Here is a 19279-nt window from a genome sequence, read left to right on the forward strand (position 1 = left end):
TGAAACTCATGCACATATGCTTAAGATTTTGGAAATCATCAGCTGTGAAAGAAAGATGAACAGACAAGAAACATATCTTGTCCATTCTTTTTTTCACACCCAATTCTCAATATCTTATATTATATCCTTTAGATTAAAAAAAAAATCATTCAGATCAAATGCTATGGGATGCTGTCCACAGAAGCACTCTTATGGAACCTTTTGTTACATACTTGAAGCTAGTCACTTGTGTAAAAGCAGTTCACTCTAGTTCTAATTTTAACTGATTTCAAATTCAAATGATTCATATATCAAAGGCACTTGTGGAGTATTGTATACAAGATTAAGAAAATTCAGCCTACTACTGTTTAGTAAAAAAGTACTTTTTTTTGTAATACTGATTAATAAAAGTAAAATTTGGCATTATTCACTTATAAAATTAACCAAGAAAAATGCTCAAAGTGCTCACAATAATACAATAATGTAAGTAATAAGAAAAATGTTCACAGTAATAGTGGAAGGATTCATTTATCAGGGAAAAGATTTCACTACCTCAAAGAAAAAAATAAATGAAAGAAAGAATACTAAAAATGATGAATTCTGTAACTGATAAAGAGAAGCCTTGAATTAATTTCAAATAACAGTTTTTAATTCACAAACAATGTGCTGACTAAAATACTTAAATATAAAAAATTAAATACAAAAATACATTTTTTTTTCTTTACACATAAATGCAGACTTTAAAGGAAGACAAGAGGATGTTTCTTTAATGCTCTTGATATAATGACTAGTATGTTAATATAAATGGTGACATAATTACAGCAAGGTCACGATTAATGTGAGTTTGAATAATGCGATATTCAATTCAGTGCAAATTGTACGATACCAGATTGTGTTTAACATGAACCAAAATCCAGTTAATGCAAGGTTAGGGTTACCATTAGGGTTTTTATACACTGCTACTTCAGTCTGCACTCATTTATCTTCATGTGTGCATGTGGTGCCTGCAGTAGTAACATTAGTTTTTGTGATTTGTTTTAATAATTTTAAGAGGTACCCTTAACAAAATGGACAAAAGGAAGATTTCTTCAGATAAAAACATTACAAGCACAAAAAAATAAAATAAAATAAGAGAGAAGAGGATTGTACATTAGAGCAAAAATTTCATGTGATTGAACAACATGAACGTGGTCATAGGAAAATAGGATGATATACTTTAAATTATATTATTTTTATCCTTTACTGTAATTCATTAACAAACATAAAAATTTATGTGTAAAATTTTTCATTGCCTATTTCCAAGAGCTGGAATAAATTACCATATTTTAGATAAAATTAAAAGTTTGAATAATGCAACCACTTCATGAGATTCATTATCCACACTAATTGAGACCTAGCTGTATATACTGCAAGAGCACATTTTAATTTTTTTCAACATATCCCATTTATTATGAATAATTTTAATATTTGAGAAATACTAAGCTGATATTAAATGCAAAAGGAGCTACTTGAAAAATGACTAGTAAACCAAAAGCAATAGGAACTGTCCACAAAACACAGACTGGATACTATTTTAAAAATCAGTTAATGAAAGAAACTTGGAACAGCTAAACAACACATGTGATACTGCTCATTTTGAAGAATAAGATTAATGTTAAGAATTATATATTTATGAAAGTTCAAAATGTAATGGGAATAATTACACCACATTTTCCTTCGAACTGCTATACACTATACATAAAATCTTATTTATTACAAACAGAATATTTAATATTTAAATTACAATTAGCTTCTTATACACAAAAATGTTGAATATAAAAAAATTACTTTGGCAACTGCACAAGGGCACTATTACAGAAATAATTTATAACTTTCAAATCCTGGGAAAGTTACTTTTAATCATACTGGAATGTAACATTTAACGTCTCTAAAAGTTAAGATAAAACTTTGCAATAATTATAAAGAAATATTGGAATAACTGAGCATTAAACTGTCAAATGTGAAAAAACAGAAACTAAAATTTATATTCAGGTAATATGGAAAACAATAACAGCAATTTATGATAGTTTAAATAAAAATTATTTTGTACAGAAGTGCCATTAAAAATTAATCCTACACGACAATTTACAAATATCATTTGTGAGATTCTTCATTATCACCTTTTGAAACCCACTCTTCCTCTGGAAGAGGAGGTTGAACTTTTGGACTAGTAACAATGATTGGTTGTAAAGGAGGAGGTAAATTAAGACTGTCTTCAGTATTTGAAGGTTCTGGTGAAAGTGGATCTGGTGCTTGCTGAACTGATGGTCCTGAGGTATTTAATAACAATTTTACACTAGTACCAGTTACAGGATGAGTACTTGTGAGAGCAACCGTATTTTTATTCTCTTCACACTGCTCATGACTTTGTTCTGACACTTCAGGTAAAGATCCATAAGTCTCAAGAAGATCTTTACTATTGTCTATTACAAACAGCTCTCTCTCTCTCTTTATAACTTCATTTTGGGATTTGATGATTTCTTCTGCTTTAGAAAGTTTTTCCTGGCTAGAACTATCATCCAAATTTATCAGGATTCCCTCCTCTGCTGATTCACACACTACACGATCTCGTACAACAGACGGTACTAACCTTAAATCGGTTCCAGGTGGAATTTTATATGGTTTCACTACAAATGATGTTCGTTCTAGAACTGAATGAACTTCTTCTGCAATAGTTTCCTAGTAAATAAATAAATAATTTAATATGAATAAAAAACCTTTCAACTGAGTTTCATTTTAATACGTTGTAAAAAAATTAACTGGGCTTAGAAAACAAGATTTAAATTAATGAAAACTATTACTTCATTAGATATACTGATAAGAGGATAATTATGGGAAAGGTAGTTCTTTAATAAAAATGAAATCCAGACTTATAATCACATACAACTAAATAATTTATGAATTAAAGGGTAATATATGTGACAGAATATATACAGGTTGAATGCTAAAGATTAAAAAAAAAAAAAAAAAAGCAACAGCAAGAACTTTTTTTTTGCTTTGTTTATTTTCTATATCCACATCAGTATCCAGACAACTAATTTTTAGACAATTTTTCCAGGGCTGAGGCAGATTCGAGGAATAGTCTTTTATATTTATTGTTTTCATAAATATGAAAGACTATTCCTCGAATCTGCCTCAGCCCTTAAAAACCACCCAAACCTCAACAAATTTGGTTACATGAGACTGCCCCAAATTAGGAGGTGTACATTCTAAGATCGTCAGCCCAATGGTCAAGACTACCCAATTCAGCCCACTAGGGAGGGGGGGTACTGTTTAGGATTCTAGACTACTTCTGTTGCCTTTCTTTAGCCTCATTTGCCCAGTGTTGGTACCTGTTGCACATATCGTTGTTTTTTGTGATTCCTGATGATGACAATATAATATTGCCAAAATATATGAAAGTATTGACAAGAATAAACAGTGAAACAATTTTAGAAATGAACTGAAAATCAAATATACAATTATTACTAAAGAAAAAGCAAAAGAATTTGAACATGAGTAAACCTTTATGATCACTGTAGTCAGGAAAGCACAGAGTGAAGCTAAAATAAGAATGCAGTAGCGGAAGAAAGTTAAAAGCAGTCCATGAAAAGAAGAACCATAATGAAAGTTCATTATTAGAAAATGAGCATATTAGTATTACTTCCAATCTTCCATGGAGATCCAAGACTCATTGCAAGGTTGAATACTCACAGACCACAAAAGACATTCAATGTTGGAGTATTCAACACCCACTCTGGCAATGCATTCCACTCAGAAACAACTCGCCAAGAAAAAAAAAAAAAAAAAATCCTTTTTGCTTCCTTACTCACATGACCCTTGTACAATTTCCAGGGATGACCTCTCATTCTTGCATCACCCATTATCCTATGCAGTAATTCCCCTGTACTGATCTGATAGGCTCCACTCACCAACTTATGCATCTCAATCATACCACCTCTCATCCCCCTATCTGCCAAGCTCTGAAGACCACATTCTCTCAATGTGTTTTCATATTCAAGGGTCCTGAGACAGTCTTAGTTACTTGCCTCTGCATTCGCTCCAATGCTTCCTTATTATCGATATAGTCAGGTGACCAGATCTGTACAAAGAAATCCAAATGAGGCCTAATTAGCATTAGAGTGAAATTATCACCTTATCCATAGATATCAGCATTCTTCTCATTATAATAGCAATTTTTTGGGTTATCCTTACAACTTTTGCAATGTGTACCCTGAATTCCAGTTCCCTATCCACCAATATCTCCAGAGCCTTTGCCTCCTCCTCCACCACCTTCCAACACAAAGTTCCTCTAATATGGTAAACCTCATTCCATTTTCTGTGGCCAAAGTACACAACTTTACACTTATCAACATTGAAATGATATCCCATTCTTTAGTCCAAAGCACCATCTATTCAAATCTGCCTGTAACAATACATCAGATATTCCGGACACTGCTCTACCTAATTTAGCATCATCAGTAAACAACTGAATATCTCCTTTCACATAGTGAATTTTATCATTTATAAAAAGTTATACAACAGTGGTCCCAAAACAGAACCCTGTGTCACCTTCCTTTTTTCTTTTTTTTGGAAAATGCACCTAAATACACAACCTGCTGGCTCTTATCAGTCAAGCATCCCTGTAGTAACCAAGCTACCAAATGCCTATTCCCCATCCTGCTCAATTTCAATAATAGTTTATCATGTGGTAATCAATCAAATGCTTTAGTAAAGTCTAGATAAATCACAATATAAGCACCTCCTCTGAAAAATACACTAGTCACCCTATTAAAAATATTTACAATAGGGTAACTGGTAGAGCATCTATAACATCTATAATATTATATACTGTAGAAGAGACTTTATTTTTAGAGTATGGTTAAGAGAATTGTTTTCATCTAAGGAACAGATTGAGTTCATTTACTTCAACATAGACTTTGAATGGGCAATGTATGAAAAGCATTGGTAGCTATTCATATACCCTGATGATGGACAGGATTCAACTATCAGAGCATACTCTCCCTTACAGAACCTGAGACCCATAATAAAGCTTTGACCATACAAGTGCATGATAAAGGCAGAGCAAGGAACATCAATCAGCACATCATTCTGTAGAGCAGGGATTCTCAACCTATGGTACGCGTAGCACTGGTGGTACATGAGCCACTCCTTACATCTAATATCTTGAATTAAATATAGTGGTACGCCACTGGAAAAGGTTGAGAACCCCTGCTGTAGAGATTAGAGTGAAAAGAAGATTCAATCCTTTTTTGCAGTTGTCCCTAAGTTGACAAATGTGCATAAAGAATATAAGCTTTCTGACAAAGATGAGTCCCAAAAACTTGGCTTCAGGCACTACTGGAATAATACTTTGTTCCCATTTTTAAATTAGGATCTGAGTGTAGAACATGTTTTTGGCAGAAGTGTACACAGTTTGTTTTTGCTGAAAACCTGAACCATTAATAAGAGCCCATGAAGACACATGATTGAGTGTTGAAGTTGTCTTTCCATTACCCTCATATAGCAGGAGTGACAGTAAATTGTGAAGTCATCGATGTAAAGAGCATTGCTCATTGTGTGAGGAAGCTGTTCAGTGATTGAATTAATTCTGACAACAAGGAGTGTCACACTTAAGACAGAACCTAGAGGAACACCTTCTTGGCGATATGACTGAGATAACATACTTTCCTCTCAGACTTGGAAGATTCAGCTGGAGAGAAAGTTTTTAATAAAAAGAGGAGGGTATCCTCTCAGACCAAGATTAAAGAGAGATCTTTTAATATGCCAAATCTCTATCTCCAGGCTGTGTCATAAGCTATTTTCATGCCAAAAAAGAAACTATGTTCTTGTTTCAGGAAACGAATTATAATAATAATAATTAATCACTCTTATTATTATTATTATTAATTTTTTTTGTTATAATGAAATAGACCTGGAGATTTTTTAAATATTTTTTAATTAGTGTGGTTGTTCCTAAAAATCCGGCACGTAAATGTCTTCCATTTTCAGCTTCACAAAGATAGGCCCTTTCTATAGCATGTTCCATGACAGCCCTTAATGTTTCTGGCTGCAGTACCTTAATTTCTCCACGAATGTTCTCCTTCAGCTATCAGATTGTGTGGGGCTTGTTCCCACACATCTTTTCCTTTAGGTAACCTCTCAGAAGATGTTGGGAGCAGTCAGATCTGGAGAACGTGATGGCAATTAATTGTAGATCTTTGCAAAATTATTCGCTTGCCAAACATGTGCCTTAGGAGTTCCATTTGTGGCTCTAGCAGTGTTGGCAGTGGCTCCATCTTGCTGAAACCACATCTCAGTTCTGTCTACTGCAGGACATACAAAATTTTCAATCATGGCCAGATATTGCTTCACAGCGACTGTTACTGCATTACATTTATGCAATCACTGAGTATAAGTGAGCCTCATCAGACATAATCAGATGTCTGATAAAGTCATTTTCTTCTCTAGCTAATTGTTGAAAGTAGACTGCAAATTTATACACTGCTGATAATCTATTGGTTTTAATCCTCATACTAGTTGGATGTTTTATGGGAAGAGGCATAAATGGTTTAAATTGGGCTGCAGTGATGTCTGAGTCACACCCAGCTGTCTAGCACGTCTTCAGGTTGATGTTCCTGGTTGTTCTTCAATACTGCCCTGCACATGTTGAATATTTTCCTTTGTCATGGTTGAATAGGGTCTCCTAAATTGTGGCACTTACAGAACCCTTTTACTAGAAACATTCAATCAAGCAAAAAATTGTTTTCCAAGGGAGCTTATCTGATATTAAAATGGCATCAACATGCTCTTTGAATTCGAATAACTGAATGTTGATTTTCAACAAAAAATTGCACAATTTTGGTTTGTTGTAGGGTTGTGAACTTTTCCACGATTAATTTCCCAAATGTTCCTTAGAATATCTAAAATAAAAAATAAAATGAAAAAATTAATAACCAAAAAAAAAATTATTCACATTTTAAAACCCCTTTGTGACTTATGGGCCATTCTCACTATGTTTCTAAACAGACTAAATGGTCTAATGTTGATCAGTGTCTACGAAAGCCACATTGTGTGTTGGGAAAAAAGTTTGTTGCCTTCTAAATACCAAGCTGCCTTGCATTTATCATTTCCCCCAATATCTTACAAAGAGAGCTGGTCAGAACAACAGGTCGATAATTGTTTGCTTGTGTTGGATCCCTTCCAGGTTTTGGGATGGTAATGGCAATTCACTTATGCCAAGCATCTGGAAACTTTTCCTCTGTAAGTGTTCTGCTGTATAGTAAGAGAAAGAGATCCACGGAAGATGATAGATATCTTCCATGGCTCTCTTTCCATCATTTCATAATGAATATCACCAGGACCTATTGCTCAGGCATGACAGAGTAGAACTCTTTTTAGTTGCTCATTAACGAAAGGCTGATGGTACAGCTCTAGAACACTGGTAAAAAAAAATTAATCATTGTTTCTCATGTTGCTTTTTCAACATTAAAAATTCAGGAGGATAGGAAGCTCTTGCTGAGATTTTAGCAAAATTCTCCCAAGGTGTCTGCAATAGCTTTAGGATCAGCAATATCAATGAATTCTATATCTACATTTCATTTTCCAGATTTTATCCCATACAATTATTGTCCTATTTGTTTGATTAATTGACAATGTAAATTGGATCCAAGATTGTTTTGGACTCTGACATCTCACATAACATGCTTTGGCCTGAGCACATTTAAAGGCTATTAAATTTAACATGGTGGAATATCTACGAAATATACTCCATGCTCTGTCTAGATATTTTTTGACTACTTGACACTTTGGATTCCACCAGTCAAGTAGCCAAATATGTCATCTGATGTGTCTGGATCATTTGGTAAGTTTAATTAAGGTTACTTTCAATGGATACGAAAGCATATTTTTTTAGGTCATATTCTTGCCATAATTTTCTTGACACCAGTGGGTTCTCATCAAATGGGACCATTTTTGGAGTTGTTTCAGGATTGAGACCATAGTTGATACAACTGACATGCACCACAGAGAAACACAATCATAAAGTTCAGGTATGGGGAAAGTATCTGATGGTGGAACAGACATATGGGTTTCAGTAGTTATTGTTATTTTCTTAATTGTCAACCATCTCAAAGTAAGAAGATTTCAGGATAGGTGTGGTGACAGTGGCTTGCTTCTTCTTTGCATCCTGATATATATTTTGTTCTGTGGTATCTTTTGTATTTTTTTTCATCCTTTCACCTTTAGCATGTACAAAAGTAGGCTGGATGATCACCCTGACAGTTGACATATTTTGCTTTCTCTGCAGAGCAATATTTATTATCATGCTCTTTACTATCACATCGGACAGAGGTGATAGCGCCACAACAGGCAGTTTGGGCATGTCCACATCTCTGCAGTTAAAATATCTTAGTGGATTAGGAATGTAGTAGCCTAAAAGGACAATAAAGATATCCTGCTTTTACAGATGTTGGAAGTTTGGATGCATGAAAAGTAAGGATGATGTTCCTGGTTGGAATGAGGTGACCATCTCTACCCATCAGGATGTGCCTCATACCAATCATTCCCTGATATTTAAGCCATGAACATATTTCCTCTTCTGGAATATCAAGAAGATTCCATTCTGAGATCATTCATATAGAAGAGCTGAGTGTTTTATGAGGTGTTACTGTAATTGGTATTCCACCCATTGATGTTGCACTGGGTAATTTTTCTGAGTGTTGCTAACATGATGTTTCCAACAAGGTTATCACCAGATCATAGTTTTTTTAACTGCTGTGGGAGATCCTTCCAGTCCTAAACAACCCCTCTGAATAAAGAAGGGCGACAACATTTATTGGCTTTTCACCTGTTGCATGGATAATGAGAAAAACTAGCATATTTATATTATCACATCTTTTGTTGATTACTTCTGTAATCAAATGATGCATCTACAGTATTAATACTTGGATGGGACCTTATAAGACCTCAGAAAAATTTGAGGATGAAAAATTGATGCTCAAAAGATTTTGCATTTGATTTCTAAAGCAGTTTTCAGATTATCTTAGTTTACTCACAGTATTAATGTACAGCAGATTTATGACTTTTTTTTGAAGGCAGGATTCATATAAAAAAGAAATTCTCTAACTCTGGGAATGCATGTAGTCAGATACTATTTGTGGCAAATACCTTCTCACTATTTCCCATCCAGTGCAAACTTCTTTCCCTTACAATATCTGGCAGCATGTCTTTGCTTCAATTTGATGCCGTCTTCAAATTTTTCATAATTCTCTATGCTATAGTTCAGCATATACTCATTTAAATGAGACCCTCCACATGCCTAGTCATCCCCTAGGTCAGTACTGCATAGTCATTCTCATCAATTGGCACCAACACAGTCACCTCATTTATGAAAACATACATATGCATGTGTAGCATATGTATTTATGGATCCTCAGCCAACCAGGGCAGTGCTTTGTTGGCAGAGCATAGCACATATCCATTCTCCAACAGGCTGTAGGTTCAAATCCTGCAATGGTATGAATTTCACTCAAATATTTATTGCTTGTATCACATTTCTAACATTATCAAACATTATAAATATAAATCACTTAAAAAAATTAAAATTCAAAATTGATTTTAATTTTTTTAATTTTAATTGAAAATCAATTTTGAATTTTAATTTTTTCTGACAATTTAATCTGACTAACTTATTCTGAATTATGTAAACATATGTTGTGACAATATTTTGAGTTACTAAAATAATAAAATGTTATATAAAACTTATAAGTCAATTTTTACAATGATAAATATGCATGCATTTAGAAAAATAACTGTAAATGATCCCCCATTTAGGAAGTATGTTAAGGTGAAAATGCACTTTGCTATTTCAAATATTTAATGAGAAGTATGTTAAAAGCAAATAGAAATCTGTTTAGTGACCTCAATTAATGAAGTTAACCAATTAGTTTAAAATCAGTAATAAAGTAAGAAAATATATGCAGAAAAAATAAAAAATCAAATTCACAGAGATAAATGCTACCTTAAATTGTTCCATTTGTTGTTGAAGTGAAACTGCATCTGCCATTAATCTTTCTTGCCTTTCCCGCAAATCTGCTAGTGTGTCTAAATTTTGATACATCATTCTTAAGCCTTCGCATAACAGGGCATTTTGATCATAACCTGCATGTGGTACAATGTCACCTGAGACATAGCGATCAAATTCTTCTTTGCTTAGATTTAATGACTCTGCTGTTAAGTTTTCTATAAAGGCTACAGCACAACACTGGAGAAGGAGGAGGGAAAAAAACATTATGTATGTATCTTTCAGATACTACTAAGACAGTTCATGACAGAATACAAAACACTACAAAAATACAAAATGATATACATGCACCTACATTTGGCAAAAATGATAAAGTAAGAAAATAAAGTTAACCTAAGAATAAAAACATTTTAAATGTTTTTATCTGTTAAAACTTAATAACTTGTCATGCAGATTGAGTTAATTAGAATTATCATGAAATAATGTCTTCATCAGTATGCATGGAAATAATTCCATGTATTTGATGGTAACCATGATAACATGACTACCATCAGTAAATAGGGATATGTTTACTGAACCAGCTGGCTGCAAAAAAATAATTCAGGAGAAGAGAAATAATACTGAAAAAAAAAAGAAAAAGAAAAAAAAAAGGAATTCTGGTGTGAACTCAAAATAAAACTGATTTTACAGGTCTGGTCTATGCTCTAAGAATAGATAATGACAGATAATGTGAAAGGTAATGGAATATAACAGTCCTTCGTATTTTAGTGAGAATGATTACATTTCATAAGTAGTTGCAACCAAGATAGTTCTTCAGTGAGAGAAAGGAAGTCTAAATGGATTTTTAGTGACCCAAGTGAACAGCATTCTATATGGAAATATAATTCCAAAATTTGGAGGAAGATATATTCTAAAAGAAACTAGTTTGAAGTTACATGAATTATTATAAATTAATCTTAGTAACTTCTATATTTCTTACAAAATATCTTCATGCCCTACTTCTATAATTAAAATAATAGCTAGAATGAATTTCTAAGCTTATGGAAGTTATATACTGATCAGATGATTATTTCAATCTCATGATGTGATGATCTGAAGGATTTAGGAGATGAAACTGAGATTCACAATGAATGAAAGAGTGAAAACGAGTACAAAGATAAACATAAGATAGTAATTAAGAATAAAAATATTTATACAACAGTTGAATAGAACATTTCACTAAATGCTACTTTGTAGTTAACCTAACTGTTCTGGAAAGAAAATAAATACTATATTAATGCGTCTGCATTTTATAGAATTAATTTTAAAAAAAAAAGGTTTGTTTGATTCACTCATTACATTTTCCATTGACATTAGGCTAAATGACCTGTCATGGCTTCTTTGAAATCTGACTTATGCTCTAATAGTGCAGTTAATCCTATTTGCATAGTGTATTACTTCTATCAAACATAAAATAAACCTCAGTTTCTAGGAAGAAATACTCTGCAACCTCCATATGAAACTAGCTGACTCAACATCAACTGAAAAGCTCTGATAAAAGTTTCTTCACATCCTAGACAGAATTCAAACCTAGACCTTTCCAAACAAAAGGCATTATCAAAACATGAGCTATGGAGGTGCTCTGATTCATTAATTATCAGAGTAATAACTTAAGGTTCTTTGGGAGAGTAAGATATATATATCAAAAGCTGAATATATTTTTTTACTTTTTATTTTATTTTAGGTTCTAAGATAAAAATTAAAAATGACTTTCATTTAATGAATTTCAGTACTGAAATTTGCGATGAATACTAAAAAGCTGGGGGGAGTGACTGCATAACCTTGTGGAAATGTTTGCAAACTATAGTGCTAGGTGTCCCAAAGAAAGATTGTTATAAGTTTGATTCTAGTTGCCAACCAAAGGAACTGTTTCTAAGCCTTTCTTTGACTGGCTCCCAAGAGAAGTCGATCTCTGACATGACAAGTACAATTTCCCTCACGGTCAGGTTTTTTAATAAAGTATTTCAAAAAATTGACTGCAGAACTCTCACACTATTTAGAGACAATAATATATGTTAGGGTTTAAGATCAAGACGGTGGCAGTTGTTTGATGTATTGTCACTTACTCTCTCATTTCTAAAAAGTTGTGATTCACTGATAGCCTGCACTCACTTAATAGTGAGTCCATGTTATCAGTGAATCACAGAAGTGAAGTGAAGTCAAGGCTGATGACTTGCTGTTCACTGTCTCAAAAAGTTAGGGTTAGAACTGTACCTACTCTCTTTGGGGAATAAAAGGTATTAGATATGGAGATTACTGAAAAAAACTAAATGGCAACACTGAATCAAAACTTATTGTATAGAGAATACAACCCCATTTCTAATATTTTAGAAAGTACATAGGAATATAACGTATACAGTAATTATTAATTGCACATGTATTTTGTTTATATTATTATTATTATTTTTTTTTTTGAGTTTTGTCTTCATAATTACCACAGCAATTTTTAGAAATCCATACACCATCAAGGATAAAAATCTATCTCCATGATTTCTCGACTGTTTTAAGGTAAAATTCTGATCCTGAGTATTTTTTATTTTTTTATTTGGGCTCAACTCAAATTTGTTCTTTTCCTTGTTTCTCTTCCGTAATTTTTTTTTCTTTTTTTGCCTCTTAAAGTTAATTTACTAATAAATTTAATAAAGTAAAATTAAAGTTAATAAATCTTACACTACACTCAGCAGGAAAATTCCTTTGCAGTTCTTAAATTGTTTTATTTTCCTTTTTACGAATGGGCATTATGAAAAGCTCTATTCCAATCATCCAGAATTTGACCTTCTGATCTGGCATTCTGAAGTATATGATATAAGCACTATAAAACTTTCATACCACTGCAAAGCATTTGATCAAGTTTGGATAGACTCCTTCCCAGCAAACTACCACCCTAAGGTCTGCCTTCCACCTACTGTAACTGGATCACCAGCTTTCTTACCAATCACTCATGACCTATGGTGTATGGTTTCCTCTTCTCAGATTTCTCCACCAATGCAGGAGTACCCCAGGATTCTGTACTTTCACCCATATAAATGACCTACACTTACTGACTTCAAATCCTATCCATAGATATACTAATGACAGTACATGGAATTCCTCCTCTTCACTTAACAAACCTTGTAGTGTCCAATTATTAAAGAAACTTTGACATATGTCCATTACCACTGTTTTATAAACTCTGATCACCTTGCTATATTTAGGGGATGAGGAGAACCTTGGAGACTAATGCCATCAAAACTAACTCGGTCTAATCTCTCATAAGAAAGATCTCACATTCCTTACCCTAACTTTTGATAATACCCATATATCCAAATATGATCAAATTTCCCTTCTTGGGCTGACCTACACCTCCAGCCCTTCCTGACAAAAAACATATCTCAGCCATTGCTTCAGCATCTGCAAAAAGAAAAAAAAATAATTTTCTGATCAAGACACTACTCACCTGAACAGCTGCTCTGGACAAATCCCAAATTCACACAGCCAAGGAAATACTGTTCACATATTTAGGATGGTGCACCAAAATCCTCTCTAAGGTTGCTAATGTTATCCAGAAGAGAAGAATATGGTTAATTGATGCCCCCCCTCTCTCTCACGTAATGTTCTGTTTCCACCTTATGCCTACTTTCAGCGCTCTCCTGAACTGGCCACTATCATTCTTACACTTTCCTCCAAAAAAGAACAAGAGCATCTTGTGGTCAACATCCATTTACAGTCCATCTCCAAATTTACTGAACCAACTTCTCTGTCCCTCTTTCATTTCATCTACCTTAAATCTTTGGAAGTTGTCTTCTTCACTCTGAAGATTATAGTTGCCAAAGCCTTAACACCATCAGCTGCTAAAATATATATATCTGCACACACACAACTTGAAACAAAACAACCATGGTGCCCATCTTAATAAGAACTGTAGGACCTCCTTTAGCTGCAATCCCTGCAGCAATCCTATAGGGCAGTGTTTCTCAAAGTGTGGTACGCGAACCCCCAGGGGTCCGTGAAAGGTCTTCAGGGGGTCCGTGGCAATTTTCGGCTATGCATCATTAATGCATGGAATAAAATTTAAGTTTGAGATCATAAAACGTTCCTATTGTATCACTGAATAAGATACAGAGACATCTGCAGGCTGTGTTATGTTTCTCAACAAACAGTGCAATTAGAGACAACTGGATAAAAACGGCACTAACTAATGAATTGCATGACCCCTCCCACATAAAATGCTGTATAGTAGACAATCAAAACCATATGGTGCACTGGCAACATATGGTTTTGTTTGAGTGAATGTGTTAAAACTAAGAAATATATAGTGAATGCATTTCCCAAGGTCACTTATATTATATAAGGAATTCGGTAGAGGAGAATTAGCATTTCAACTGAACCGTCGGCTTGCCTTTGTCAATTAGTAGCGTGATCTTTTGTTAATACCGCACCAATCATATGAACGTCTTCATAGCTGCTTTATCTCTACTGGCCTACCATTGCTGTCTGTTTCGAGTTCTGCTTCCACTAGCCATTTGTCGAAGGACAGTTCGTTAAATACAGTAGTTTTTTTTAGCTTTCAAATTCTTAAGTATGGATCACTGGTTAAAGACTGGATTTTTAAAATGCACAAAAGAGGAGAACATAGTAGATACAAGTAGCTGTCAGCAACAAGAAAATATTGATATTGTATCTGGATCAAGTGAAATTGATAAGTGTGTGTCACCTGACATCTCTAAAGAACCAACTAGGAAGAAGATGAGAAAACTTTGTAAGTACGATATAAATTACTTGAAATGTGGATTTTCATGGACGGGAAATTAGGAGAAACCTATTCCATTATGTGTAATTTGCGGTGAAACTTTAAAAAAAAAGCATGAAACCATGTAATTTAAATCGTCATTTTGAATCGAAACATAATGAATGCAAGGACAAACCTGTCGAATTTTTTTAAAATAAACTAAAAAAATTTAAAAGAATCTCAAAAAGTGATGTCGATTGTGTCAGGAGGTGAAAACATGAAGGCTTTAGAAGCTTCATATCGTGTGTCGCTATTAATAGCAAAAAGTGGTGCAGCAGAAACAATTGGTGAAACTTTGGTCGAGCCTGCAGCAAAAATAATAGCGAAAATTATGATCGGAGATAATGCAAAAAGATCTTTTGATCGGATTTGCCTTTCAAATAGTACCGTTCATCAAAGAATCACTGAAATGGCTGAAAATATAAAACAAACATTGTTATCTGATATACGTAAGAGTCATTACTATGCGTTGCAGGTAGATGAATCCACTGACATTACAAATTTTGCAAATCTTCTAGTGTTCATTAGGTACGAAAAAAATCCAAAAATTCATGACGACCTTTTATATTGCCAACCCTTGCCAGAACATACAATAGGAGAAGAAATATTCAATAGTATAAATACCTTTGTGCATCAAACAAGCTTGATTGGAAAAGCTGTGTTGGAATAAGCACGAACGGAGCGAAATCCATGGTCGGATCTAAAAAAGGGCTTGTTTCAAGGATTCAAGCTGTTGCATCAAATGCAAAGTCGACACACTGCTGCATACACAAGGAGGCTTTGGCTACACATATGATGTCTACAGACCTAAGAAAAGTTCTTGATGAAGCTGTAAAAATCAAATTATATTAAAGGCCGTCCTCAGACTTTTCTCTCAACTTTGCAAAGAAATGGGAAGTAACTATACACAACTTCTTTTCCATATCGATGTTCATTGGTATTCTCGTGAAAAAGTCCTTATTCATTTATTTGAACTTCGGAATGAACTACAAGTTTTTTTTGATGAAAAGTTTGAATTGAAAAAGCATTTACATAATTGGAAATGGCTCAGTCAATTAGCATACCTGGCAGATATATTTACTGTATTAAATAGTCTTAATTTATCTTTACAAGGCAAGGAAATTTCTATATTTCATGTCCAAGATAAAGTGAACGCCACGTTGGCAAAAACGAAGTTATGGCAAAAGCGGGTTGGTAATGGAGAATTTGATGCGTTTCCATTGCTTCATGAATTGCTCGCAAGTTCAAATGAACAAATTGATGATGATGTGAAAATTACTATCATGCAGCATTTAAAAAGCTTACAAATGAATCTAGAAAAGTATTTCCCTAAATTGGACATTAATAATGAATGGATAAGATACCCTTTCAATAAAAACAAATTTATGCCAAAGGGTCTATCGTCAATAGAAGAACAACTTTTAGAACTAGCTTCTGATGGTTTCCTAAAAAATAAATACAGCGAGAATACGTTATCATCATTTTGGCTACAAATACAGAATGAATTTCCTGAATTAATGGATAAAGCTCTAAGGTTCATTTTTCTATTTCCAAGTTCATATCTGTGCGAAGTTGGATTTTCGGCCCTTGTAAATATTAAGACAAAGAGGAATCGCATTATAGATGTCAAACCGCATCTGAGATTGAAATTAACAACTATAGAGCCAAATTTTGCTGAAATTTTATCTCACCATAAGCAATTTCACTCCTCTCAGTGATGATAATTTATTTCAAGTAAGTAAAACTTTATAGTATCTTTATAAAGTTTGTTCTATTAAAAATAAATCATTTTTTTTGTTTACATGAACATATAAATTCAAATAAAAGATATTTAATTTTTTAATATTTTAAATTAATTTATTAATATTAATTTATTCGTTTTAACTAATTAATTAATTTATTTTTTAATTAATTAGGGAGTAATAATGAAATAATTGGAAATAATAATAATTGGTAATAATGAAAATTTAAGAAGGGGTCCGCAGATATCTGAAGTTTGAGAAACACTGCTATAGGGCATACAATAGCAATCAATGGGAATTTTGGACCATTCTTCCTGTAAGTATGAGGTTCTGGAATGTTGTGGGACCGGATGTCCCTTGACCTCATTTGATGCACCTCTTCATCCCACAGATGTTCAACAGGGTTGATAGAGCTCTATGGAGGCATCAAGTGTGATGACGTTCATGTTGACAAACCATGCAGTTACAGCAGCAGCCTAATGATGCGGTACTGTCTTGCAGAAAGAGACAATTGAGGAGTTGACAATGAAAAGGGTGCAAGTGCAAAAATCCAAATTTTACAGGAGAAGCAAAAAACCGAATGATCACCTATATGCCAACTAGAGGGAAAATTGCATCCAGCACGATCTGTTGACATGAATTACAATTAGAATGAATGGGCTAGAGAACTTGTCTCCTTTTCTATACTATTGGCATTGGAACATACATCTCTTTCAGTGAGAAAACAACTTTTTGTAAATTTTGGCACTTACACCCTTTTCACTGTCAATGCCTCATCTGTCAATTTTGTAAAAAAGACACAGAGGTCCAACCAGGAAAAAACAGAACCATACTATCACACCATCACCTCCAAATTTCACAGTTGGAATTATGCACTTTCACCTGGCATCTGCCACACCCATCTGTTCAGTAGAGGGTGTAGTGTGATTCAATGCTTCATAACAGCATTCCAAACTTCCACATCTTACGCTCTTTGCACCACTGAAGATGATGATGCACACTGGTTAGGGTAGTGTGCAGATTCGTGTTTCAGTCAATGCCTGGAATTCTGCATTCAACGTCTTGGCTGACAAATAGAAGTTTGTTCATATTATCCTTTATAGCCCCCCCCCCCCCCCAAGGTCACATTTGGTAAGTGTAATGGGTCGTCCACTGCAGGACAGCACTTGCAGTTGACTCCCTTCACTTCCATATCAGTATGGTATCACTGATTGTTGACCTTGGATGGCCCAATTTGTAAACAATTTGCCAAACTGATACACCTGCAACATGGCATCCTATCACAATGCTTCATTCAAGCAATGTCAGTTCCCTTCTTGCAGCCATTTCATCCAGACACAGTTGCACTGACTTGGGAGCATCATCTTCCTCCAATTCATACCAGCTATAAACATGACTCGTTACATGACATGATACACCTTGCCCAGGGGCAGGGTGTCCATTGATTTCTTTCCAAGCAGTGTATACATAAAAACAGATTTTTCTTTTCTTCTTGCATTCCACACATAGTATTGATATTTCTTTCTTTCAAGGTTACAAGGTGTTCAGCATTCATAGTGAAGAATTTATGGAGACACAATGCATGATTTAGAATAATTACCTTACTTAACATTAAGCAAGTAACAATCAACGTTTTGACCTCTGTATTGAGGTCACCATCAGGAAGCATACATATATACAATATACAACCTACATGCCATTGCGCTACACAAAAGTAAAACAAACAAACAAAAAAAAAAAAAAATGGAACTACATTAAACAATTTCTACAGTTCTTTCTATTGAGATTTTCTTCTGTCTGCAGTCTGGGGTTGTTCTGGTTGCTTATATGGATTGAAGATGGATCCTCCACATTCTTGGAATAATTAATACATCATATTTGCAGATTTGGATGATGCTTTAGCATTTCACAAGCGTCTTTGAATTTTTTTTCATACCAGGTTTTGGTGTAATGTAGGGAATAATTACCTTCCTAGTCAATTCTGTGGTATGTTTGGATAGCGTGGGCTGATAGGACTGTTTCACCATAGTGGAGATATTTAATTTGGCATTCATTTATATGAATCACATTATAAAGTAGCATTAAACTTGTTATTAAAATCATGTTATTAAACATGTAAGAAAGTTTTAAAGCAAATAAAAGTTGAGCAGCTCTCAGATGTGAGCCGCTCAGATTTTCAAGAGCATTCTTTTAAGAGCATATGTAAGAAAGCTAAACACTGTAAAACTAAGTAAAAGTCATGGTAAGACTTTGGTAAGAACACAGAAAATAAATATCAGGAAGGTGGCAAGATATTCTGCAGGCTGTTGAAAAAACTCAGAATGGAAGAAAAGTACTGTAAAAGGAATCACAGATGACAAATGTGACATTAAAACTGAGGATAAAGATATCCTATATGACTAGAGTAATTACTTTGAAAGACTGCTATAAAAAAACAAGCAGTGTCAGCATGATGGTAAAAAACTTCTAACAAGAATGCAGTTCAGGAATACATATGTATACCTGAAGTAGAAATAGTCAAAAAAAAATCTGAAATGTGGAAAAGCAGCAGGAGTAGATGATATTCAACCACAAATGCTCAAATATTGAGGTACACAAGTCTTATAATGGCTGCAGTGCATAGTTCAGAAGGCCTAGACAAAGGGACGAATTCCAGATGGTTGGAGTAGAGCTCTCATAGTACCCATATATAATAAGAGAAATAAAACT

General features: G+C 34.0%; 1 protein-coding gene across 2 annotated transcripts in view; it reads right to left on the reverse strand.

The window, feature by feature from the left end:
* Positions 1-648: 648 nt before the first annotated feature.
* LOC150101928 (rab5 GDP/GTP exchange factor-like) overlaps positions 649-19279 on the reverse strand; it is a 114019-nt gene continuing 95388 nt past the window's right edge. For both annotated transcript variants that reach the window (XM_090400191.1, XM_090400192.1), the window contains exons 7-8: positions 10019-10261; positions 649-2697 (exon numbers count right to left, since the gene is read on the reverse strand). In XM_090400191.1, the coding sequence (XP_090256317.1) occupies positions 2113-2697; positions 10019-10261 (828 nt within the window). In that variant the 3' untranslated portion in view covers positions 649-2112. The remainder of the gene's footprint in view (positions 2698-10018; positions 10262-19279) is intronic.

This window comes from Typopeltis vanoorti, chromosome 11, assembly GCF_054136105.1.
Source record: "Typopeltis vanoorti isolate ZY-2024b chromosome 11, IOZ_Tvanoo_1.0, whole genome shotgun sequence".
Taxonomy (NCBI): Eukaryota; Metazoa; Arthropoda; class Arachnida; order Uropygi; family Thelyphonidae; genus Typopeltis; species Typopeltis vanoorti.